This window comes from Marmota flaviventris, chromosome 4, assembly GCF_047511675.1.
Source record: "Marmota flaviventris isolate mMarFla1 chromosome 4, mMarFla1.hap1, whole genome shotgun sequence".
In the NCBI taxonomy this organism is placed as follows: Eukaryota; Metazoa; Chordata; class Mammalia; order Rodentia; family Sciuridae; genus Marmota; species Marmota flaviventris.
This window is the reverse complement of record NC_092501.1, coordinates 67,242,102-67,270,002: the sequence shown is the minus strand read 5'-3', so window position 1 is coordinate 67,270,002 and position 27,901 is coordinate 67,242,102. Positions and strand designations below refer to the sequence as shown.

Here is a 27,901-nt window from a genome sequence, read left to right as displayed (position 1 = left end):
AGTTGCGTTGACCTGCATTGCTTGTGGTCCTTTCTTTCCTTGTCTTTTCATACTGCTTGAGTTTCTTTCCTGCAGGCGCGGGCGGCGGCTCTGCTCTCTCCTTATTCCAATTGGGGTGTCGTGACTACCACGCCGGCAGCATACTGGGCCTGTTCTGGGCGCTGGCGGCGGCTCTGTTCTGCCCCTACTCCAATTGGGGTGACGAGTGTACCACGCCGGCAGGCCACCGAGCCTGATCCGCCGGTCGGTTGCAGGTTTGCCTACCCTGCAGGCGCAGGCGGGGCTCTGCTCTGCCCCTACTCCAAATGGGGTGACATGTCTGTCGTACCGGCAGGCCACTGGGCCTGTCCCGCTGGTCAGTCGCAGGTCTGCCTACCTTGTAGGCGTGGGCGGCGGCTCTGCCCTGCCCCTCCTACCATGCCTGCAGACCGCTGGGCCTGATCTGCAGGTTGTTCACAGGTCTGCTCACCCTGCGGGCATGGGTGGCAGTTCCGCTCCGCCCCCACTCCAATTGGGGTCACGTGACCACCACACCAGCAGGGCCTGATCCGGGCGTGGGTGAAGGATCTGCTCTGCCCCTACTCCAGTTGGGGTGATGTGTGTACCACACTGGCAGGCCGCTGGGCCTGACCCGCCAGTCTGTCACAGGTCTGCTTACCTTGCCAGTGCGGGCAGCGGCTCTGACCTGCCCCTCCTACCACGCCCGTGTACCACTGGGTCGCGGGTCTGCCCACCTTGCGGGCGCTGGCGGCTCCGCTCTGCCCCCTCTCCAATTGGGGTCACGCGATCACCACGCCGGGGAGCCGCTGGGCCTGCTCCGGGCGCTGGCGGCGGCCCGGCTCCTCCCCTCTGGCTCGATGACAAATCGAGAGAGACTCGGGTGTCTGTGCCTCACCCCCCCTACCAGGAGACCAACTGTTTCTGTTGCCGCTGGTATTGATGAAGTTCTCTCCTCCGACACTTTCTGATGACATCAGATCTCTGCCATGTTGGTATCCTATGCGAATGGCAGCATTTCGTTCCCCTTGCCAGGCAACCAAAGCAACGGGTGAGTCCTGACCGGCCCTCAGCAGGACCCGGACCGAGAAGCAGTTTCCGCGGGCTCCTAGCCCTGGGCCAGGGCGGTTCCAGGAGCTGGAACTCGGCCGCTCCGTGCTCAGTGTATGCTCTGATAAGAGCAGGCTCCAAGAAGCAGCCTCCGCAGGCTCCCCAGCCCTGGGCTAAGGCAGTTCCGGGAGCCGGAACTCGGCCGCCCCGCGCTCGGTGCTAGCTCCGATAAGAGCAGGCTCTAAGAAGCACCCAGGCACTGAGCCCGAGCAATCTGTCCACAAGCCGCAGGCGAATGGCAGCCTGAAATTACCTGTTCTATGGCTGAATGAGCTGCGGTCAGTCGAAAACAGGGATGGTGACGTCACCTCTCCAACATGGTGGCCACTGGCCTCCTCTGTGGTCTGACCGGTGTGGAGAACCGAGATGGACCGCTTCCTTCTTCTGTCTCGAACCCAGAATTCAGCCCTGAGTACGGTGCTTGCACGGCTGGCAGAAACTGCAGCGCTGTATCCCTGTGTCGCTATCTCCTCGTTTCCCAGCGCGCTGCAGACTCTAGCCGCGGGGCAATTTACTGAATAAGCAGTGTTACCCTCCGTGCGACAAATCTCTCGCGTTTGAGTCCCCGTAGCTGATCCTCGTGCGATGGAAATCCTTCCTCCAGGTTCCGGAGCACCCCACTATTGCTGGAAATTACTAACAAGATAGCCTTTAGCCGTCCTGACTTGTCATACTCCCACACAGTGACGCAGCACACGGGGGCAATGCACTCCCCTCGCCTCCATCTTCCTCATCTAAATTCATACTTTTTTAGGAGGTATTCAGATGCTTTGAATAATGCATACATTTGGTAAAAAATCAATTCACAGTAATTTGCATATCTAGCATCCTAAATTCTGATGATTTTTCAAGGTAAGTAGGTTTAGAATTCTCTCTTCTATTTGAAGCTATACAATGGTATGCTCTAGGATCCAGAGGTTATTCCTCCTATCTAACTGTAACTGGCCACCCTCTCCCTTTGATCTTTCTTGCTCCTCTCCCCAATTTCCTTGTTCTACCTTTAACTTCCATGTAATCAACTTTTTTAGATTCCATATGAGTGAGATCAGTCAGTGTTCATATTTCTGTGCCTACAATTTCCCTTATTTACCTGAAGGCAAATTCTAATTTTTAAGCCTTTTGCTCCAAAAGAGTTTCTAACTGCATCTTGTAATGATTTTCCCCAAGTCAAAAAGACACATAAAATATTCTAGAAACAATTATGTACCTTTAACTAATAGAGGGGACAGAGAAGTTGTCCTTCTCTTTACAGCTTTCTCTAACTCCAGGTTTGAAAAGCCACATCTTACTTGTCCTCTCTGGATTACAGTCCTAAATTATAGAATGGAGACAGTATTATTCTACTACTGACAGCACCATCCCTCATAGTCATCACTAAACTCCACATTTATTCTGTATATACATTCTGGTCTTATATTGAATCTCTAACTATACAAGTAGTCTAAATCTCCAATGCTAATTTTACCTAATAGCTCCTTCAAAAAGATCATTGCATATCATCAGTCTATATAACTGATATATCATTAGTAATAACATCAGTATGTAATCCTTTGACTAAAATAATCTAAATTAGCCTGTATATTATTTTATCAATTTCTTGTCAAATGCTAGTATAATAAAATAATATGGCCAATGATGTTTGCATTCAATATTTGCCCATAATTTTATAATATGGATATAAAGAAATTGCATCATATTTAAGATATTCCTGGGAAAATGAAATATTTTCCAACTGCATCTGAATAATATACAATGTTTTATTTCCCCTCATCTTTTAGAGGTTCATCTTAAATGCCTTAATGTATTGTGGTTACTCTCCAGTGTCTTGGGAGTAAACATATGGAATTTAAAAAAGTTTATTACATGGAAATTAAAGGTAGAACAGCGAGACTGGGGAGAGGAGCAAGAAGGACCAGAGGGAGAGGGTGGCCAGTTACAGTTAGATAGGAGGAATAACCTCTGGATTCTAGAGCATAGAACTGTATAGCTTGACATAGAAGAGAGAATTCTAAATATACTACCACAAAAAATCATCAAAATTTAAAATGCTTGATATGCAAACTACTGTGAATTGATTTTTACCAAATGTATGCATGAATCAAAGCATACTGAACACCTCCTAAATAATCATAAATTTAAAAGTTTTAAGTTGAGTTTATTGATAATCCCCAAATAGAAAAGAGAGAAGACAATGAAAAGAAAAACTAAAGAAAAGACCAAATATGTAGTAATAAAGAAGTCATCAGCTTCCTCACTGCTAGAATTCTAAAGATGTTCTCAGATACATCCTCAGGAGACTCACATGTAACTTGTTAGATTTAACAGAAGCCTGGCCCTGAAGCAGTGACACATGCTTTTGTGCCACATTCAATTCTATACAACATTTATTTTAATGGGACTTACTAAGGAGTAAATGTACAGCGATGCCCATGGCCATCAAAGGCACTATAGCATTTCTGCAGAAGCCAAATAGTCAGTTCATTGCCCTGGCCAATGGCCAGTTTGTAAGTTAGATTAAAAAAAAAAAAAACAATTATCTCATTATTTAAAGTAAATATTTCTATTCTAAGTGAGTTGTTTAAACTTAAAGGTATGTATCTGATTACCTATTATTTGTTTGTTTGCCTGATTATTGCTGATTTAGAACTGTTTTTCTATTTGCTTCTAAGGAAAGTTGTATGACAACACAATGATACTTTTTAATCCGCTATTAGGTTAAAAAAAAAAAAAAAGCTATAAAAATACGCATTGGAGGGCTGGGGTTATGGCTCAGCAGTAGAGCGTTTTTCTAACATGAGTGAAGCTCTGGGTTCAATCCTCAGCACCACATATAAATAAATTAAATAAAGGCATTGTGTCAAACTACAACTAAAAAAAATAAATATTTAAAAAATTAGCATTGGAGATTTAGATTACTTGTATGGATTCAATATAAGAACAGAATGTGGAGAAATAAATATTGAATAAGGGTGGGAATCCCTGAACAGTGATATCCTCCATCAAATGTGAGACTGTGTCTTATACAACAATTATTGATTGTTTAAAGATAGCATGTTTGAAATGAAAGAGGAATAAAGCCACATATTGCCAGGCTTCAGGGCAAGATCTTCTTTGACTATTATCTACCTTGTATGTGTGGGGAAACCTTATACTAATGTTGTGAAGTTATCAAAGAGTAAAGAAAGGAAACAACTGTAAATTACATTGTTTTTTAAGTAATTGATTTAAGTTCGATGAATTCCATCAAACTCAGTCTTGAAAGATGATAAATCTTTGGAGGCAGAATCAGATCTGGAAACACTCTGGACATTGTCACAGTATAAGCCACATTATTGGCCCTCAAAATTATAGTGTGGCTGTATATCAGAACATTTGTCAGGAATGTTCACTGATTTTAGTTCTATTAGTGATCACCATGTCTAGGCCACCTTCCCCAGTGCATTCTCTCAAATCAACATTATATATATATATATATATATATATATATATATATATATATATATACCTTTATCCTGAGATGTTATGCATAGATAGTACTTAGTGTAATCAAGAATTTGTACTTCATTGTAATGAGTGAATTCATTCTTTTTTGTCAAACTTGAATTGATAGTTCTAGATTCAAGGAGCAGTCTGGTAAGTTTAATCAAATTATTTCCCCACTGGAAAATCTTCATGAAAACAAAGAAAGATGTTTATAGATTGATAGCTAAAAACCTAAGGAACTGAAATGCAGGCAAGACAGAATGGGGCTCAGAAAGCAGACCCAAATATGTAAAGAAAACATTCAATATTCTTGACTCTCCTATTATTCAGTGCCCTCTATTCTATACTTTGAAGATGGGCATGGAGGTCAGCAAACATGCACTTTCTGTTGACACTCATGTTGATAATTCAGGGTTATATTTGGAGATAATACAGAAGACAAAACTATCATGTCATGATTAATTGATTATAATTTAGTGGTTTCCAAAACAAGTGTTGCCGAGGATGTGGGGAAAAAAGTACACTCATACACTGCTAGTGGGACTTACGGAAAGCAGTATGGAGATTCCTTGGAAAACTAGGAATGGAACCATCATTTGACCCAGCTATCCCTCTCCTCAGTCTATACTCAAAGGACTTAAAAACAGCATACTACAGGGACAGAGTCACATCAATGTTTATAGCAGCACAATTCATAATAGCTCAATTGTGGATCCAACCTAGATGCCCTTCAATAGATGAATGGATAAAAAAAAATGTGGCATTTATACACAATGGAATATTACTTAGCAATAGAGAATAAAATCATGGCATTTGCAGGAAAATGGATGGAGTTGAAGGAGATAATGCTAAGTGAAGTTAGCCAATCCCTCAAAAATCAAATGCTGATTTTTTTTTTACATTGCATATTCATTTATTTATACCTCCCTTTCCCTGATTTTTTTTATAAGGAGGCTGATTCATAGTGGGGTAGGGATGGGGAGCATAGGAGGAATAGATGAACTTTAGATAGAGCAGAGGGGTGGGAAGGGAAGGAAGGGGAAATAGGGTTAGAAATGATAATGGAATGTGATGGTTAACATTATCTAAAGTACATGTATAATGACACGATTTGGTGTGAGTATACTTTGTATATGAATAGAAATATTAAAGATTTTGCTCTACATGTGTTATATGAATTGTAATGCATTCTGCTGTTAAATATAAATTTTAAAAAATAAGAAAATAATATAGTGGTTTCACTTCATTAACCAAGAAATCTCAAATTGTAGAGATAAAGTTGAATGTCACGTATTCCTATAATGGTTTCTCATCATACTCATTTTACTGGTTATGTCCCCTCCAGAAGTCAATAAACAAATTAGATTGCACAGCCAGTCTGACAGTCTATGCCTAAGTCCCTTCCCCCAGCATCTGTCCTTATGCATAATTTCAGTGGGTGAAGGGATTAACTGACTTCCAGTCTTAATAACAGTAGCTCTTCCATAGAGCCTCCAGTAATTTACTCAACTACCCCAATGAGTCCTTCTAAAGAGCATGTCATAATTAAATTAAGCTAAAGTAAATTAAGATCAAATTTTACAACATTGATTGATGTATTACCCTGATTTATAAACACATTGGGAAGTTCTGTAATTTATCACCACAGTTTTCAACTTCTAGTGTATGTCAGAATTGTCTATGAAACCTTTACAAATATTGAGAATTTTTACCTTGAACTTCCTGAAGTCCTAGAATAAGCTAGGGCATATATTTCTTTAAAAATCTCTATAGGAAGGTTTTATGTCTGTTAAAGTCTGAGAACCACTAGTTTAGTGCATACAAGTCAAATGACTTGTTTTTTTCTGGGTGATGTAATGCTGCCAATTATTTCTTTATAGTGAATATCAAACCCTTGATTGGCAAAGGATTTGCTAATTATAACATTCTGATATTTGAAAATTGTACTTAACACTCTGTGTTGTATTGTAAAGGAGATTTACCTGAACTGTTTACCTTATACACAAATGCCAAACAAAATAATTTATGAAGATATTTTTCATGTATCATCCCAGATACTTAAGAAATAGCCTTCATGTTTAAAAAATAACAACAACAATAATAATACTAAACACTGCAAATTGAAACCAAGAACCAAGAAACAATCTTATTTTGGTCTTTGAAACATGTTAATTGGTGTTAATTTTGTGGTCCAAAAGATGAATAGGTATAATAGGAATGAACATTTCCCTTGGCTGTTGAAAAACCAATGTAGAACAATTAAACTATTATATAAGAACTAATAAAACCTATTTTTAAATCCTATTTAAGCCAAATCCTGTCCAATACAAACTTGGAATGAGATAAATTATTTAGAAGTGCTTAAATCAGAATAACTGGCATCAAAAGTTGAATGGCCATAATAATCATATTTGTGTAGTGAATTCCATGCCTATTATAGAGAATACATTGATTTACCTTCTGTTGACCAATGATCTTAATCAGGAAATAAACAAGAGTCTATAATTATTTGAAATTTTAATGATTTTTGATTCTGCCTCAAGTACAAGCGTTTCAAATAAGTAGCCACCAAAATCCATGCCAAGAAGTTAGTACATCTACATAAAATAAATTTGTATCATTTTTAATTTCAAAGAGCTACATGTTACAATTTGTACAATTTCTACAAGTACCACAGTACTTGCAAAAACTCTCATCATCATAATTATGAGCCTAGAGAAGACCTGGCTCAGAACCAGCTCTTATTTGGAAGTAGTCAGAAGTGCCTTCTTTAAGCTTTTCCATGTGGCATAAATGATTTGAACTATAATAGATATAGATTTCTTTGAAGAAGAATGCACTACCACTCATATTTTCATGAATTATTTATGCAGGTGAATCAAAAAAAATGTGCCACTGTGCAATATGTTTTGGCACTACATTGGTTATACCTATACAAATATATGGGTATAATGACTTTGAAATTGTAAGGTTATTTAAATTTATTTTAACTGATATATAGAAACATAAACATTGTAAATATTTATGGGAGTACCATGCAATATCTTTTTATAATGACAAGAAATAAGTTAGTGATTTTTTTCACTTTTTTATATCTGATAGTAGAATGTATTTTGACATATTATGCATGAGTGTAACTTCTCATTCTTCTGGTTGTACATGATGTAGAATTGCATTGGTCATGTAATCATATATGCACAAAGTCTGGTATTCTGATTAATTCTACTATCTTTCCTATTCCCATCTCCCCTTCCCTTCATTCTCTTTTGTCTAATCCAAAGTACTTCTCTTCTTAATAGAAGGAAATAAAATTAACTTTTTTTTGGTGGGGGAGAGGGACACATTCCCAGCCCTTTCTGTGTTTTATTTTGAGACAGGGTCTCACTAAATTGCTTAGGCTTCTCTAAGTTGCTGAGGCTGGCCTCAAATTCACAATCCTCCTTCTTCATTCTCCCTAATGGCTGGGTTTACAGATATTGACCACTGCAACAGGCAAAATGAGCTTTTATTGTCAATAAATATGCAACATAACCAAAGAGATAAATATCAGAAACTAGGGGGCAGCACATATGCTCCCAAATTTATCAAATTGTGTCTGCCTGCTCCTAAGGCTAGTTTTGCTGCTATTGCATTAGATTTTACAGTCTAGGCTGCTATTATGCAGTTTAAAATATTTTAACTGCTCTTGTGGTATAATGAAAATAATTATAGTATTGCTGATCTTCTTGAAAAATACAGGAGAAAATCATACCAAACAAAACAAACCTCTAAACACCTACTCCAGTCATTTCAGCATAGGTACCAAGGGATTTTTTTACCTATATAGCAGTCACACTTTTCCATAAACTTGGTTTGGCAGTATGAAAATACTAAGCAACCATTATGGCATAAAATGAATTTAGAGCTGAATTAAGTACTCTAAATATTTTTTTAAATAATACCTAGGTGCAAATACCCACGATCTCACTTAAGCATTGTACACTGTGTTTCTTTTAAGTGCATCATGAACATCTAAGACATAATGAAAAAGGGAAACTGTATAGTGTCATTTATACAATATGATCAAAATACAGAAAAAATACATTTGAAAAACAAATGTAAAATTATTTTATTTTGAGCTACTCCCTGCTTAGAAAGAGAAATGTTCAAGAAAAATTTTTTGAATTGTCTATTAAAAGAAAATGATTAGTTGTTTTTCATTTTTGGTTTTGCCTCAGAAAATAAATAAACAACAAAAAAATTTCTAATAAATGAAGGTACATTGTTTCTATGACTCCCAAGTTCTTGTTTTCAACTGACCTCATCTCTCCATATAACCTGAATATACTTTTTTGAAGCTTAACTCAGGAAAGTGAGTACAATAACCTGGATAATGTGACTTAAATAAAACATCTTTAAACTTTATGAATTCACATATTTTTTCTTTTTGGTGTTGTGCTAGGGGTCCAACCAGGGCCTTATGCATGCTAGGCAATCCCAGCTATAAGCTTTATAAATTTATGAAAACCTAGAATTAAATGCATCTTCAGAAATTTAATTTCATTCTTAGAACTATTAATTCAATGCATATTTATTGAGCGCGCATTATGAATAAAATTTTTGAAGAAACCCTGACTTTCTTAAATTTATATTTGAACATAATCTAAACATTGAAATGCTTTGAGAATAATTTTCACTGCCATAATTTTTTTTACTTTTTTCTATTATTTTCAATTGTTTTGAAAATTAGAGTTAATAAAATAAATAAATAAAGTCAAATAGACTACAACATCCTTAAGTAGTGTGCTTATGTTAAACATACATAAATTAATATTTTACAAGATGATATTGAAAGATTCATAGTTTGATATTAAGACTTTTTTTTTAGTCTTGAGTCCTTGGAATAAAATAAACTCAACTAAAACTAGAACAGAAATTTCTCCAAAAGATATATCAAGGTCTGTTTATATCCATGAAGCATTTCAGCATTGTTTTTTAAAGAAAAATATATTCTTCCTATAAAAATCAGGATCTTTGACAATATTGTGAGATATAATATCTAAACTTTGAAATTAGGTAGAATTCATAGATAAGTATTAGCTGGGAAGGTATAAAGAGTTTATAATTGAAAATTGTATCTCTATTTTCTATTAAAATATATTATTTTCATTTTAGATATAAGGAGATAACAATCTAGCAAGCAGTAGTTTTGTTATTAAATAGGCAAAAAAATTACTTGATAATTATACTTTTATCATTGCTTTCTAAAGACTACCATACTTTAAATTAGGATATTCTTGCTTATATTCATATAATGTCATTTACATATGTCATTCACTTTGTCTGGGTTCTGTCATTTGTTCCATGGGGATTAAAATGTTTATCTATATATGATGCACTAGGTTAACCTAAGGATTAGTAACATATTCATATACACATACATAGAGATGATCGGATAAACAATACACCACAAAAATACTTAATCTTATTACGTATAGTGTTTTCCAACTGCCATAATTTTCTACACTATTGCACTATTTATATCATTTGTTAATCATTTCTTAATGTTTTTTTCTTTTCAAAAATATAAATACTTTCACTTCCCACATTTATAAAGAATACGATTTATTAATATATAGCTTTATACTTTTTATCTCAATTACAAAAGTCACTACTTCCACTTCCATAAATATTATTAAATTCCATTTGATCATTTGATTATTTCATTGAGTCTGTGATTAGAGAAAGGTGAACATACAGCGACCTCACATGTGAAGTGAGGGAACTACATGCTGACCAGGGTACAATCAAAAAACCACTTTGTCAAAAATACGTACACTCTTTTAATCATGCTTTTTCTTATGGTAAAAAATACATGTGCATCCCCTTAAAACATATGTATTTCTATTTACTATTTTAGAAAAAATTCAAATGGAGAAAATGCATGTCCAATAGTAACCAATAAGAAACAGAACATCACTGGTACCTTAGAGTCTCTTGCATACCTTTTCCTACACGCTCCCGAATTTCTTGCTGCTTATTATTTGCTGTGGTTGACAAATATGCTGTAATGTACATCTCCTTAAATAATACATAGAGAAGATTTGCCTTTATTGACCTTATAGAGATGAAATCACACATATGATAGATCAAACAGATCAAATTTCTGAGATGAAATATTTGATGCATTCAATTAAAAACTTCGATTCAATGAGTTTAATTGTGGATTATTCTGCTAAACAATTGAGAAATTTAAAGATTTTCTAGTGTTTCTTTCATTTATTTTTACCTGTGCTACTTGGGTAATTGCTCTTTTATCCATTTTACTTTACTTAAAGTGTAAGACTTGTTGATGTTGACTTTTCTCATTGAGGTCAAAATTAAAGACACCTCTAAGCAAGGCTGAAGGATTGGATATGTAGACAATACTAAAAAGAACATAAGGAAAGTTATATACTAATAAGGATATTGTAATTGGCATATGCTTTTATTTTTTGACCTACAGATGGGAAGGGACATGTAGAACTATACACTAAAGTTATTCAAGCATATGGCATTTCCAAAATGCAAACATACATTAGTTGAGATCATCAGCTCTTAAGTTCTGCCAAAAAGACATCTTCATATGCTAATCAACCACATCACTTGCTTAAATTGCAAACCTCATTTATAAGTCTGGAAGGAAAAGGGCTTGATTTTGTTTTCTGCTATCATAGTGGAAATGTGTGAAAATAGACTCTCTAAAATACATTCAACACCTGCACAATAACCCTTCAAATGTAGATCTATTTAGCTACAAACTGTTTACTTGAAATGAAAATGGCACACACACATACACACACACACTCACATACACACACAAAAAAAAAACCCTATTGCCTAAATGCACAAATTTTATCATTTAAAATTAAATACAGAAATAAAAGGTTAAAAGGAAAATATTTGATCTGAAAATAGAAATACATTTCTTTATTTAGGGTATAAAATTATAAAATTAAAACAATAAAGATACACAAATTTCAGAATCAAGAAAAGGCCTCTGCTTTTAATTGTAAGACCAATCACCTCATTATTACATAAGAAATGATTATTTTAAAAAACAAACTTGCTTTTTACAACCTGTTAAAAAGGTTGTAAAAACTAGATATATATCTAAAAACTAGATATATAGTTTCCCTGGAAGAAAGTGCCTGCCCTAAAGGTTTATTGAAATAAACAACTTAGTGTGCACTCCAACCACAAGCTGAACTTCTTTAATTGGGATATCAATCCTGTGAGAATTTCCAGTACTTCATTTTGGTATTCCAAAATAGCAGTTTTCTATAAACTATCAATTCCCTTACTAAAAATGCCAAAATTCCCAGTTTCTTTAGGGAGCTGAATATTTTAAAACTTGGTCTTCATTAAAGTTTTGAACAAAATTTCTCATCAATCTGTTCTTCATTAAATGGCTTACCCCCTACCTTAGAATAAGAAGAGATGTCTTGCAATGATTAAAGCTAACTCTCGGAGAAGTTGTTAATAACCAGAATAAGAAAAACACTCTTTTTTGACAACTGTAGATCAACCAATAGTTTCATTCTCTTTTTATCAGTACCATCAGTCCTCTGAGCAATATGTAATTTTTTAAAAGAAGTTTTAAAATATGGTGGTACCAATCATGTCCAATTGCTAGCCAGTGTTTTCCCACCCACTGGTACTATTAGCTTAAGAGATAACACTACAGATAAGAACCACAATCAACTTCAGCAGGTTCCCAGAGGCAAACTCTTGCTTTTTTGCTGATTAGCCTCATTCATTTATGTCTTCTTAATTGTTCATCTGCTAAAGCTCATTAAAAGAAAAATAATATTGCTTTCCTGCGGGTAGGGCACTTGAGATTTGAAAAATAGACACTTCATCTTCTGCCTCAAAGGTACAAGTGAGTTAATCTGATGGTATCTAGAAAAGCTCAGTTGATTTGGGCAGATAGTCCTGCCCCCAAAAGGTTTAAAAATAACCTGTTAAATCAAGTCAGAAAAGAAATTACCCCCATTTTTTTCTTTCAGGCTAATTTTCAGGAAAAATATACTCAGTATTGTATTATTTGATTATGCTCACACACATCATAAAATTTCCATTTTTTAAAAGAGCAATTATTACCACTTCATTATAAATTAGACAAATGGGAGGGAAAGGGCGATAAATCTTAAATTTTCCCGGGAAATAAATGATGACAGGTTAAGAGAAATTATGTGTCCTCAGTTCAATTTATTTATCAGTTGTTCCAATAGAGGAGAAATTAATGTTCATTCATTTTAAATAGCTTGGTCCCAAACTCAGAAATTCAAGGGGAGTATGCTTTCTTTCATCTGGGAAATATAGAGAAGAAAAGGGAAAAGAAAGGTGTTATGGGGTGATCCTATGAAACTCAAGTAAAGCAGAGGAAAGTAAAGGGAGATCAGTAAAGCAGAGGAAAGGGACAATGAGAAAGAAGGAAAGGAGGGAAAGGAAAATTATGAAGAATGATATTAACCAAATTGTATTGTTGCATTCTGTACAACAATCCCACCATTACATTCAATTCTAATGCATCAATAAAAAAATATTTAAAAAAGAACTTGATTGGTAATATGTTCCAGGCCTTAGGCTAAGTACTAAGAGTACAGTAATATCTGGCTTCCAGAGGCTTATGATCTTGTGGTATAAAAAAATAATCCATCAGTTCTTAGAGACAGGAGAGTTAGAAACCAGCCCCTTGGTGGTAGCTAAAACAATTAGTTGCAAAATGTGCAGTCAAACATCTTCCAGGCTGGACTGCTGTTGAGAGCTCTGTGTGTACTGTGTTGCACATAGTAGCCTAGTGAATAGGATAATCTGGTGTCTAAACTTCCAGTGGACATTTCCTCTGGTTAACTGCCCAGAGACATTGTGAATTTGTATGCTATGCTAACATGTCCTACATGGCACCGGAAATGGGCTGGCGTGCTTGGTGTACCTGCCAAGATGCCAATCAACCTGCTGACTGCAAGACATCTTGAAGCAAGACTTCACTGCTGAAACCTTACCCTTCTTTGATGTACCCCCTTAAATAAACCATAGGAGCCATTTTCTAATGGTCTAGCTCCAACTCTTGTGTGGACTGAACTATCAGGTCTCCATCTTTAAAACTATCCTTTGTGACTTTGGTTCTTTGCTAATTATTCTAGACTTTAATTTCTCAGGTGGCTTACGCCCTCCTTGGCGGGAAGAAGAACCCCCTAAAGAGGTGCTAGCTACCTCACCATAGACTGCTGCTTTATCACTGGAATGAGCAAGAAGGAGGAGCAGTGGGACTTCCCCCCAGAACTCTGCTCTTGTTCTCTTCAGCCCTGGGGAGCTAGTGAATCATTGCTAGGCCAGATCCCAGAAATGACAAAGTTAGAAACCAGACTTTAGGTAGCAGCTGGATAAGGTGGGGTGCTGAATTTATATTCTATCTTTGTCCATGGAGAATCTGGAAATTCAGTTTTTCAAGTTTATCACTGAAACTAACTGATGTGGGCAGTGGGTGGAGAAGCAATGAGAGAATCTGTATTTTTTAGAATTTATTTTTAACATACACTTTGCAGGAGCTGGTCAGAGTGGTGCCGATTTTAATTCCTGACAGGTAAAAACTGCTGCCCCCAAATAACTCTCATGAGTGAAGACAGAGAAGATAAACTAAGGACTCTAAAAGCAACTACCAGAAATTCTTCATAGAAAACAAAATCATACTTGCTTTTAAGATACAGGAGAATAATTGCAACTCTCTTGGGCAGTCCTCATATACTGCTTAGAAATGCTTTTCTAGTCCCTGTCTCTCTGGTTATCAAGGAGGCAGAATGAAATTAAAGAAACTAAAAGTTTTCAACCCATATGCTGCCTTAGAAATGGAAGCAATAGTTCAGAATTAAGATTGTAGTGAGCAAAGTATTGTCCAATTCCAGAAAAATGAGAATTGTCCTCAAGTATAATAATCAATGAAGACGTTAAAAATGTGTAGGGTATAAGTGGGTAGGGGTAACAGAAATCAGAGAAGTAGCAAAATAATGTTAAGACTTGTTCAGAAAGGACATGAAAGTGAACATGGATTGGTAAAAAGATTTTCAAAGTTCATGGCAAATTCTCCCTGAGGCCATTTGACACAAAGGATAGTAGAATTACAATGTGTACACAAATTGCAAGATCACATTCTTCCCCATTAATTTGTTCAATTTTTATGTATCAGTTTAAATAAATTTAATTAAAAAATAATTCCTAAGGGAAGGATGAGCGAGGAACAGATTTATGCATGAATGGCCTTAAAAATCTCTGTCTTATGTTTCATACAGTCTGATGAGTCTAAACTTTTTAATGAATAATTCCTGAGTATTTTCAACCTAAGGCCAAATGAATGGCAGTAGCAAATACCTTTAAAAAGAGAGTGAATTTAAAAAAGAAGAAAAAAAAAATACCAATCTGAGGTAGCAAGAAAGATTTATTAAGATCAGTAATAGGGTCTTTTAGCTGTTGAGTGCTTTGCTATGCACTCATATTCACAAAAGTAAATGTAAAGTGAAGATAAAAGTTGGGCACAGTGGCACAGGCCTGTAATCCCAGCAGCTTTGGAGGCTGAGGCAGGAGGATCACAAGTTCAAAGCCAGCCTCAGCAATATAGCTAGGCCTATGCATCTTAGTGAGACCCTGCCTCAAAATAAAAATTAATAAAGGGCTGAGGATGTGGCTCAATGGTTAAGCTTGCCTGGGTTAAATCCCTGGTGCCCCCCCGCCGAAAAAAAAATCCCTAAAATTGTGAAATGATGATAATGTTTACATTTAATTAATACCTTTTACATGTGGCAAATTATGAAATATGATTCAAAATAATTGAATCAATCACAAGGTAGTAGAATATAAAAATCTAATTTATGTGTACTGTATATGGTATGTATTGATAATAAGACATAACGCTATAAAATTTGTTTAAAATTTGTTTAAATTTGTACATTTGTTTAAATTTAATAATTTTAGAGGGTTCTGATCTGTCTGTAACTTCCAAACCCAATATATGATCGTCTATAATACTATTAAATATAAAAAAAAAATATTGGGATAATGGTATCAATGGTATGGGAAGAAAAGAGAGTGGGAACCATACATAAAATGCAGTTTCTTGCTCTCAGGGATCCCTCAGAACCTAGCATATATGTATTTTCTGCATATTATGCCAAATTGTCTACAAGCCAAATTATTCTAGTTTCAGGTTAACAGTATAAAATAACCTGTGGTCCTTAGCTTTAAATTGCCTTAGCATAAAAGCTACTGATTCAGTAACAAAGTATACTGATCTAGAGGACAAGGGAGACTTTCAAATTCATACTAACTTACTGTATTTATTAGAATGAATATTAGATCATCCCAGTCAATCAACAGTATCTTTTAAAAATTCTTATTGTCTAGAAGAAATCCTTACAATCTGAGAAATAGTTAGGAATAGCAGTGGGTGGATTTATTGCATCAAGGCTTACTGTGAGGTAAGACATTACTAACCATGCTACTACCTCTGCCCTCTATAGTTTTCATTTGAAAGGCTTTGTCTATAAAATTGTGGTATCTGTGAGAAGACTTGTACAAATAATGAATTTATAAATATAAATTTTTAAACTTAAAATGCATTTCTTGGAGGGTCATGCATACCTCTGGCCTCTGGAAGGGCTCTCTATGTAAAAGTTTCACATAAAATTTTAAAAAAGAAAATTATTAAATTAAAATATGATGTCATCTGGTAGGGTGATAGGAAGGCAGGCATTTAAGTCCTCTTAAAAATTCAACTTTCATGTGGAATTAAATTAAATATGTCCTATTTAGTAGCCCAGTCAAATATAACCATTTGTTTTCTATGATTATTTACCTCAAGGAAGGAAAAAAGGATGGAAGGAAGTGGGGAGGGAAGGAGGGAAGGGGGAGAGAGATAAAGAAAGACTTAAATACTTTGGTAGAGATTTTGAAAGTGAATAATATTTGGGAAATAAAAATGTATTCTGAAGCAATTTAGTCATACCCAAACTTTTAGACTCTGTACTTAATCCACAAGACTTATGTGAACAAAATATTATTTAGAAGCAAAATGAATGATAATCATGTATTACAAGCCCATGAATAATGTTAACCCGAAAGGTACAATAAATAGCTATTTTCTATGTGAAACAAACCATTCACGGCAACAATTATTAAAACTCTCACCACTGCACTTTAAGTACATTAAACATTAAAAAATTTGGAATGTATAAATGAATGCTTCTGTTTTTGTTCATTTAAAAAAATGACAATTGTTGATAATGTCTGACCTGAAGGCAGATATTTATTATAAGAGTCATACATTGTAAAGTAAATTTCAAGTGTCACATATTCTACATAAATTACTGAGGAGTTACAAGTAGGCTCATAAACTTGCACACAAGCAGAGAGATATTTCTTAGGGAAAAATTATATGTTGAAGACATTTCCACATGAATGTCCTAGGAAAAGGCATTTGTGGCATACTGTTCCATTACCTATGCTTCATAAATAATGCAGCTTTCTAATTTAATTTAGCTGTGAACAGATTTCTTAGCAGCATAGTTTGAATTTTGAGAACATCTCTTAAGAATCATAGCTTGCAATGTATGGCAGTTCAGTGAAGAATAATCTGTAAACAAAATCTCCATCTATCAACAAAGGCCATTAAAGACCATAAAATAACCCATCCTTGACTGATTAATGCTGCTACTGAAAGGAATTTCAAGCCATTAACATCCAGAAAATATACTGTGGCTGTGGTTGCATTTATTATATAAATTACATAGTTATGTGTGTTGGTATAGAGCAATGTTTTCTTAACCACCTCCCCACCCACATTAATTTAACATTTTTATAAAAAAGACATTCTAAAGAACACTGCATACCAATAGAATGTAAATAACTCCATTTGCTCCCCAGAGGAAATGTGTGTGAAGGCAGGACTATTTATAATATATTAGGTGGCTAAATATTGGCTTAACACTTCTTATGTGTAACTCTATTATTTGCATATATTTATGCCACTAAAATAATTTCTCTAAATGTTGTAAAAATAAAACTTTATTTCCATTTGTATATTTTAATAGTTCTATGAATGATACTGAGGCAGTTTCATGGGAAAAACAGGCACTGGAAAATGTTAGTTGCTATTTTTTTTTTCCTGTTCTACCAGTTATATTGTCACTGACTCCTCCTCTTAGGTTTATGAATAACACCTCATCAGATCACAGCATTATAGAGTGAAGAGGCTTCATTCATCCTGATTATTTAAAAAACTTTTGTTTATAAATGCTATGTATCAACTCTTGAGCCCTGAAAACTACTGGCTTTTATTTGTCTAATGGCCTTAATTCTATAACATGTCTTTAATATACCTCATATTTCAAAAAATATTTTGAGTGTTTGATGCAAGACACTATCTAAACATTTAAACTAGATTATCTCATTCTACCTATGTAAGTCCAATGATATAGGTAGGTATTAAGCATTTTACAGTAGAAAAACTCAGATTCGGGAGGTTAACTATATTTTCTAAGGCCTCATCATCAATTATTATACACTGTTCTGTTTACATTTTTTCATTGCTTTTATCCAAAAACATTGACACACTTTCGTCTCCTTCTCTCTATTAAACATTCTGGCCTATCCTAATTATCAATCAATAATTATCAATTATCAGTTATTTTTCCGCTGAGTACAATTCTGTTTTGCTGTACTATTTCTTTGGTATGACTTAGGTATAATGAAGATGATAATAAGAAGAAGAATGAGAGACATGGAATCCAGGGGGAAGACATTCCTGAAGATATGAAGAGAATGAGTTTGGAAATCAGCTTTTGTGTCTGAAGCCAAATAATAGTCAACAAATGAAACAGGTATACATTAGGACAATGGATTCTCTGGTAATATTTGAGAAATGTAAAAACATCTTTTTTTATTTTGTTTCATGTTTTTAGTCTGTTGGTGTTATTGCTATTGCGATTATATATATATATATATATATATATATATATATATATATATATATATAGAGAGAGAGAGAGAGAGAGAGAGAGAGAGAGAGAGAGAGAGAGAGAGAGAGAGAGACTATACAACACTTCTCTAGTATGGAACAATATCATTTCTATAGATTTTTGAAAATATCAAAAGTAAAACTGAAATAGGACATGGAGTACTAGATGATGCAGCATAAAAACCTATGTGAATACATTCTATGAATTAGAAGAAAGCCTTTATATTAAAAAACAATGGAATAAAAAATTAGGAAAGGAATCAGTAAGCAATATTTGGCAGCACACACATAAACAAGTGTACACACACAAATGCATGTACACTAGGACTATGTATAAAATTATAGCTACATACCAGTATAGTAGAAAATCTTGAAATATTTTAAATATGACAATAATAATCCTGAGGTAACACTAAGGTAGAGGAGCTGAGAGGTTAAAAAAGTTCTAATGTTGAATCATTTAGGTCTATCATGATGCCCTGCCAGGACCAATATTTTGCTTTTTCTAAGAAGTTGTAAGATAGGTAATATATGCAAAATCCACTGGAAATGTTGAAAACTTCATTTTTAAAGGATTATTTTTAAGGCAATATTGCTCTTTAAAGGAATGTTAATGGCTTAAAAATTAATGCTTTTTGAAAGTTAAGAATTTTATCTTTTTGGAATTTTGAAGTAACTTGAATTTGAATAATTTTAATGTTTAAAATAAACACAAACCTATGATTTTACATTAACATTTATTTGCACTAACTGACCTAAACAATAAGGGCTTCAACGAAGTAAGTGCAGATGAAGTGCTTGGTCACTGCAAATAAAGTCTTGTCAGGGAACTGTCCTCATTCCTGAACCTTCTCCTTACACTTTCTTAACTCTTCCATGCTTGTCTACTAATGTCCCCCACCTGGAGGCAGGATGCTATGTAAGGAACTGGGTTTAGGATCAAAGAGTCCACCTTTCTTTTCTGAGTTCTGCTTGTTACTGCCTCTTCCTTGAAACTTTGTTTTCTCATCAGAAAGAACAAAGATAGTGTCTATCTAAGAACTGTAGTGAAAATAAAATGAGATAATATGCAGGATTTTCTTACTTTAGTGCCTAACATATAATAAATATTCAGTAAATGCTTATTATTTTCTCTGTTTCTCCTTTGGGCTTGCATTTTCACTCATTTACTTTTCATAGAGTGTTGAGTGTGTATTTATTCATTCACACAATGCATTCTAAATGTTCATCATGCTTGCTAAACATTAAAAGCACAGTGGAAAGTAGCATATTACCTAAAAGAACAAACATAAATTAAGTGATGGATTACATAATGAGAATTAACTTAGAATAAACATTCACTACAAAAGTACTTAAGTGATAAGAATTGAGTATATATGGTAGAAGATGGGAAGGTTGATTTCTATCAGAAACCATATGGCTGGAGTCTGTTGAGACATGAGATAAATCTCTTGTACTAGATATGAAGTGCCATAGAGGAGTATGTTCAATAGATTCTACTCTTGAGTTTCTTTAACACCTCCCTCCCTGAAAAGAAAAGAAGGGATCAGATAGAAAAAGAAAAACGTTCTAAAGACAATCTAAAGGACAACAGAACAATAAAATAATTTGAATTGTATAATTTATAATGTTGATAAAAATCTGAAAAGCAATTATATTAATCAGTGAAACACACATATGTGAATTTATTATAAGCCAATTACTTTACATTTAGCTTGGTGCTTAGGATACAGGCATGAAGAAGACATCATTTATATCTGCACAAAGACCATGGATTTTCATTTTAATCATAGAGACAAAAATCAAATAAATGAGGGATTGCAGAATCACGTACCTACAAAAAACAAAGTGTGTGAATCATTTTAGGTTTTTAAATAAATGCATAAAATATTATCCCTTTTGCAAAAATTGCTCCCTCATTTATACTGAAGTATATAATTTTGTGATCTCTGACTTTTTATATAAATATGATTATAGGAAATAATTTCTCAAAAATAAAACTGTTCCCATTGAGAAATGGTCATGTACACTTGAACATGCTCTTGATGTCAATGAGATTACTGAGGTAGAGATGATGATAAACTAAAATTATCATACTTTATCTAAAGCAGATAAGTCTACCCAGAAATCCTTAACTAGGTTAAGGTCTAGGTTCAAATTTCTAAATTTATTTTATATTTTTAAGGTAAGATATATATCTGGCTAGGAACAGTGGCAAAGGCCTTTAATCCCAGCAACTAGGGAGGCTGAGGCAGGAGTTCAAAGCCAGCCTCAGCAACTTAGCAAGACCCTAAACAAATTAGCAAATTAGCAAGACTCTGTCTCAATAAATAAATAAAAGAATAAATAAATAAAAGATTTTAAAAAGGGGGCTGGGCTCAGTGGTTAAGCATCCCTAGATTCAATCCAAATAAATAAATAGATAGATAGATAAATAAATAAATAAATAAATAAACAAATAAATAAATAAATAAATAAAATCTATATTTTTAATATGCAAAGGCTACAATGGAAGTTTCAATTCAAATATAGCAAATATTTAAATAAATAAAAATAAAATTAAAAATTCAATACTATGTCTGTGGTGGAATCATCCTTCAGTTTCCTAGTGTTTGATCCTATGTTAAAGGAATTATAACACAAAATAAAAGCAGGAAGGACAGCTCTATGGAACTACAGAAAGTCTGAAAGAACAGAAAGAACACTGAAACAAACTCTCCCTAAATTGTCCATGAAAGTTAGATCAGAAATAAAGAAAATATTCTAGATGGATAAATTTATGTAAAATCATAGAATTATTAATTTGGAGACCTTGAATTTTGCTGTGCTTATGTTTCTTGAAATGAAGACTTTTCAAGTGTATTTTATTTATCAGCATATGTTTTCTGAACTTATAGTACTTTAATCACCTGGTGTACTTGATAAAATTCATGTTCCCAGACATGGTTCCAGTAAATCAAATATTTTTCTTTGAATGTAGTAATCTGAATTTTTAAATAAATGCCTCTAATTAATTTTAATGAAAAATAAATGTTGAGCATTATACCAGTGAATTTACAGCAACCCAGGATCTTTCTTAGTGAGAAACCCTGAGCTGCACTTAAGAGTTATAGGAACCTCCAGGGACTAGAACTCATGAGATCTATATTTATAGCAAGTTTATCTAGATGATATTAATATGTGTTCAGATATATTTATACTATATTATATTGCTTTAAACTCTTTATAATTTTTATGCCCATTTTTACTACTAACACTTGAAATTTTGAAAACATCAGTTTTTTTAAATGGTATTTCAAGCCCTATAAAGAGCTATTCTTTAAACTTGTTTAAATCCAGCAGGAAATCAGAATTTTGTAAGCCATTATATTACATTGAGTCATATAAGTACATATAGTACATATAAGTCATTATAGTACATTCATATTTATAATAAATTTCATTGCCTCTTTAAAACATGAATATTTGATAAAAATCATGAATGATCTAAGATTATAGCTGAGATTATTTCCAGTGAGATGGTCACTTAGCAAATCATGGATAAAATTTCAGATTTTTCAAGATGATATATTTAACAAGCTTTAATTACCTAACCTCTCTGGGACTCTTTCTTTGAATGATAGCCAAATCATATTTTAGAAATAGTCTTACTGAGGACTAATTAACTTAAGATAAAGAGAATATATACTTTCACTGTATGTATGGAATATGACTACATCATAGGATCTCCCATACATAAGATTTTGTGACTTGGGTACTTGGATTTAAACTAAGTTTTTAAAAAAATAGGTAAGAAACCTATAGCACTGAGGAATAACAAAATCTATAACATTACTTGTCATGACTAAATAATATAAAGTAGACTGAACAGAAAAGACAGAGAATAAGAATAGGGAGGAGATGGGAGGTGCTGAGGAGTAGAAAAGCCATAGATCATCCAAATAAGCTTCTGAAATGAGTTTTTGGCCCAAATATACTTTCAGTTTTCAGGAGGTATCAGAAGGATAGTAGTTTTACATTTTATATATGTATGTCCCAGTTTAACATGATCTGAAGCCCAATTCTGAAGAATGTTATGAGGAGAGGTAATATATATTTTGCTATCTCTAATTTCTTACAAGCAAATTATGCATATTTCCTAAGCTCATGAATTGAGGTAGAAATGTATCTATCAAAATGACAAGATAGGCTTTTGTTTGGAGGAATGAACATACACATCCTTCCTTCCTAAAGGGATACTGGAGCCACAACAAAGTCCCCATCAAATTCTGCTCCTTCCTAATTTGATACATTTCCAATATACAGGCATTTTTGTGACTAATGAGTCTCGTGTTGGGATATGCATTGTGAGATAAAACCGAGGGGATGTTTTGAGTAAACTAATTCTTAACAATGATGAATAATTATGAAGCTATGATTCATCCTAGCTTGAATGATAAGAAAATGCAAGTAGCTTGCCTAACATAAAGTCTGCTACAGAGAACAACTCAACAAATGAGAGCTACTACTATTATGATTACTATTTCATTAGTCGTCTTTGAATAAATAGACACACTCTAACAACCTATATTTGTATTATCTAGTTGAACACGTGTGTCCACACTCTGTTGGAGACTGGGAGAAATAATGAAAGGTATACATTATCTATTTCTACCATCAGAATAAACGATTATGCTGAAATATCATTCTAAGAGTAAATGTTAGTGAAATTTTCAAAAAGACTATTTTGCCAACATAATCTTCTGTAAAGCAACTGTAAGGCTTTCCCGCCGCCACCCGCCCTCGCTGGCTCGCGCTCGCTGCTGCCCCCTTGCGTTCCCAGCCCGCTGCTGGCAGTTGGTTCTCTCTCATTAGTCAGCCATTGCCTCTGGAGATAATCTGTCCGGGTCTCTGACCTTGAGACTCATGGACAGGCGTTCTCTGAGCAAAGAGGCCAGACTCGAGTCACTGTCTGAACTTTTCATCTGGGAAATTCAAGGTACTTTCTACAACTTCTGTCATATAGGCCACGCCTTCTGCAGAATATGTGTAAGCTATGGCTGCCATTAAGAAGAAGCTGGTGAGTGTTGGTGATGGAGCAAGTGGCAAGACATGCTTGCTCATAGTTTTCAGCAAGGACCAGTTCCCAGAAGTATACGTGCCCACAGTGTTTGAGAACTATGTGGCAGATATCGAAGTGGATGGAAAGCAGGTAGAGTTGGCTTTGTGGGACACAGCTGGGCAGGAAGCGTATGATCGCCTGAGACCACTCTCCTACCCAGACACTGATGTTATACTGATGTGTTTCTCCATCGACAATCCTGACAGTTTAGACAACATCATAAAAAAATGGACCCCAGAAGTCAAGCATTTCTGTCCCAGTGTACCCATCCTCCTGGTTGGGAATAAGAATGATCTTCGGAATGATGAGCACACAAGGCAGAAGTTAGCCAAGATGAAGCAGGAGCCAGTGAAACCTGAAGAAGGCAAAGATATGGCTAATGGGATTGGCGCCTTTGGGTACATGGAGTGCTCAGCAAAGATTAAAGATGGAGTGAGGGCAGTTTTTGAAATGGCCACAAGAGCTGCTCTGCAACCCAGATGTTGGAAGAAAAAACCTAGGTGCCTTGTCTTGTGAAACCTTGCTGCAAGTACATCCCTCAAGCGATTCATTTTGAAGTGCATGATTAATCTTAGTGCATGATTACTGGCCTTTTTCATTTATCTATAATTTACCTAAGATTACAAACCAGAAGTCATCTTGCTACCATTTAGAAGACTTAAGATTACAAACCAGAAGTCATCTTGCTACCATTTATCTACTATTTAGAAGCCAACCATCATTATTAATGATGACCAACTTGCCTGACCTGCCAGGGTCCTTCTGACACTGCTCTAACAGCCCTCTCTTCACTCTACCTGACACACCAGGGCTAATTCAAGGAATTTTTAAACTTCTTGTTGCTTTCTAGAAAGAGAAATGGTAAATTGTTGTGAATTGGGCTATAGCTACTTTACAACTAACATGTCCTGCCTATCATCTGTCAGCTGCAAGGAACACTGGTGACTCATCATGTTGGAGCTTTACTCCTCAGCAGATTTCATTGGCAGTGCTCTGGGTGGGCATCCAGTTTTTTGAAAATGTACTCATCTGGAAAAACCCAAATCCAAGCAGCTGTAGCAGAGTGACAGTTATTCAGTTTCATGTTAGTTACCTTATAGTACTGTGTAATTAGTGCCACTTAATATATGTAACCAAAAATAAATATATTTATCCCAGAGTAGATGTCGTATTTTTTTTGTATAATTGGATTTCCTAATAATGATATTCTTCATCCACAGAAAAGTGTATTTTTTTTTAAAGAAAGTGTATTTGGAAATAAATTCAGATGGAAATTTTTTTTTTAAATATACACAAAGACACACAGAGATGGCTATTCATAAAGACGTAAGCAGCATACTCTTCTGTATGAAAATAAAAACATATCTATACCCCATGATGATATCAAAGTATGTTTTCATTAAATTATACATCCTTATTAAAAGGAATTTTTTCATATGAATTATTTCCTTTTTATTTTTGGTATATGCTCTTAATTATTATTCCTATTTTTTATTATGCAATGCTCCCTTTTACTTAGGAAAAAAAAAACAAGAATTTATCTTCATTATTTATAGTTAAGAGCCTAGAAATAGTTCACATGTTATCCTACAGGCTTAATCTAACATAAAAAGTAGTTATGGTAACCATTGAAAACCAGTCCCCCAGCTGTGGGTACTGGGCCACACCTGTAACTTCAGCTGCTCTAGGGGCCAAGGCAGGAGAATCACAAGTTCTAGGCTAGCCTACACAACTTTGCAAGACACTGACTCAAAAAAAAAAAAAAAAAAAAAAAAAAGCCCTGGAGATGTATTTCAATAGAGCCCTTATTTGGCATGTGTGATGTACTGGGTTTAATTCCCAGTACTGGGAACAAAAACATGAGTCTCCCTACCCCCAATACTAAATGATGATACTAAAATGAGCCCTCCCTCTCAGAATCAATGCCTTTAAAGAGATTAATGATAGTACAACATCACCTTTCTTGGATAGCAGACTATGAAAATGCCTGTATCAGAGGTGTTTTTTACTTTTAAAAAGGGTTTTAAATGAGAGTTGATAATTCATTGTGTTTGGCAGAGGAAATGATGAGAAAACCAAGGATAATTTCTTAATGGCATCAAGATAATCTTGAAAGCTGAGGAAAGAATTTAATTCAGGTATTACATGTATTAAAACTGATGGGAAAATTTATTTTTTCCTTTCCTGTGTACTCTTGTATCAAATTGCTCATGCTTTAACTAAATTCTAAATTGGGAGTGGGCAAGAGTGGGGGCCAGGCAAGAGCCCCCAAACACCAAAAGTCAACTTATGATCGAAGTAAATGAGATGTAATTGCTTTGCAAAGTGACATTAAGACAAACACCTGCTTCCATTACTACTATAAATACACTTATACCTAATGATTATCATCATTATTAACAGATGACCACACCTAAGTTCTTAAACCTAAAAATTCTGGAAAATGCCAGAGAGTGGACCAAGTTTACAATATTGTTCTAGCTCATATTTGTACTTTTCTAAAGTTCTCAATTCTTTTCCTTCTAAAATTGTGACTGTTCTAAAGATAGGTTAGAAGGTATTGTCTAGGGCAGGAATTGGCAAACTATGGCCCACGGGATAAATCCAATTTATCATCTGATTTTTATAGAGCTGATAGGTTAAGAATGGATTTTATATTTTGCATAGTTGAAAAAGTACCAAGGAATAAGTATTTTTTGATTTATGAAAATTATGTACAATTTAAATTTCAATGTCCATGATCTTACACTTTTATATATTGTTGATGGTTTTCATGCTACAGTAGCAGAGCTAAGTATTTACAAAAGAGACCATCTGGCTCACAAAGCATTAAATATTTACCTTTTGGTCTTTACAGAAGCTCTTGGTGACAGTACCCTGAGTTAGGGCATTATTATGAATATAAATAGATTTTTCATATGCTGTGAGGAAAATCATACACATGGACCATAAAGAGTAATGTAAGTTATTTAGGCAAAGTTTGATGAAATGTTTTTCTTTTGTTTTACAGTCATATCACATTGGAAAAATCTGATACAATGAATGAATCATTGAAGATCTATCATGGATCTATCATGAAGTAGGAGTAGTGAAATAAATGAAACCGAGTCTAAATGAAGCATGGTGGGGGGGGATGATCATGAAAACAAATTAAATGGGTTTGTTTCTGAAATTCAATTATTTCCACTCCTCACTGAAGGACAAGCATAATGAATGTGCCAGTGCATAGTCACAAGAAAACAATGCATCAGCATATTTAAAATTCTGAATGTCATCACTGTCTGCTTTCTTTTTGTGAAAGCTAGGTACAACATTTTATAACAGACGCCAATGAGGAACTAAGGCAAAACTGTTGTTAGAAGTATGTAATTACAATAATCATAAGAGGATGGTTTTGTTTTCAAATTCTAATATTTAATATTTTCTACACTTTCTGTAAGATTATCTGGATTTTGCAAAAGAATTCTGTTTGCAAGGGCAATATGAACACCTTTTCCATATGTTCCCTCCATCATCCTCTCTACCCAGAGTGTGTGCATAAGACACTGTACCATACCCTCCAAAACCTGAAAAAAAATCTAATTCTGCTTATACTGAAAATGTAAGAGTTAAAATATTCACTATCCTATTAGTCAATAAAGACAAAATACATTCTTTCTTTGTAGGACACCAAAAGAGTAGGCTCTCAAATGTGTGTTCCCTAAGGTTTATTATGTAGATAGAGAAAATTATTTTCATTTAATATTGTACACTTACAGTGCATTTTAAGTAAGCCCTGTGGACATAAATCTGATTCACTCATAAAAGCTAAAATTGGTTGTAATTATTTGATTAACAAAAGCAACGTGTATCTAAAATGTATTAATGCTAGGACTTTTATTTCAAGTAAACGAACATCTATTGATTAGTGACCTTCCAAACCTGTGTTAGTAGCAATAATTACTATAATTAATAAAATAAATCCCCTAGTGCATACTAAACAGTTTGATTTATTAAATATACTGATATCCACATACTCCTCCAAGATTATTTTGCCAGGAGCATTTACTTTATGTAATCCTGTAAATGTGTATGTTTATTATCTGTTGATTAAAAATGATCACATTTTAAAAGGAAAAGACAAATGTTATGGTGTGTGTGAACACCAAATTTACTAGAACTTCAAACTATATGAAATTTAT

The 27,901-nt window shown here is 34.6% G+C and overlaps 2 protein-coding genes across 19 annotated transcripts in view; one reads left to right on the top strand and one right to left on the bottom strand.

Annotated features, from left to right (window-relative positions):
• Positions 1 to 27,901, bottom strand: part of Pcdh15 (protocadherin related 15) — a 746,672-nt gene that overhangs the window by 674,305 nt on the left and 44,466 nt on the right. The gene's annotated exons all lie outside the window — the stretch shown is intronic.
• On the top strand, positions 23,655 to 24,236 carry LOC114089408 (transforming protein RhoA-like). Of its 3 annotated transcripts, none has more exons than XM_027931230.2 (2): positions 23,655 to 23,783; positions 23,844 to 24,236. In XM_027931230.2, exons 1-2 carry the CDS (start codon positions 23,655 to 23,657, stop codon positions 24,234 to 24,236), a joined length of 522 nt encoding a protein of 173 aa, XP_027787031.1. The 3 variants fall into 3 exon arrangements, with proteins under 3 accessions (XP_027787031.1, XP_027787032.1, XP_027787030.1); XM_027931231.2 differs by having other exon boundaries at positions 23,655 to 23,810; positions 24,063 to 24,236; XM_027931229.2 differs by having other exon boundaries at positions 23,655 to 24,236.

Bases quoted from the DNA above. Each gene is read 5' to 3' on its own strand.
- LOC114089408 (XM_027931229.2), top strand. From the start codon at position 23,655: ATGGCTGCCATTAAGAAGAAGCTGGTGAGTGTTGGTGATGGAGCAAGT.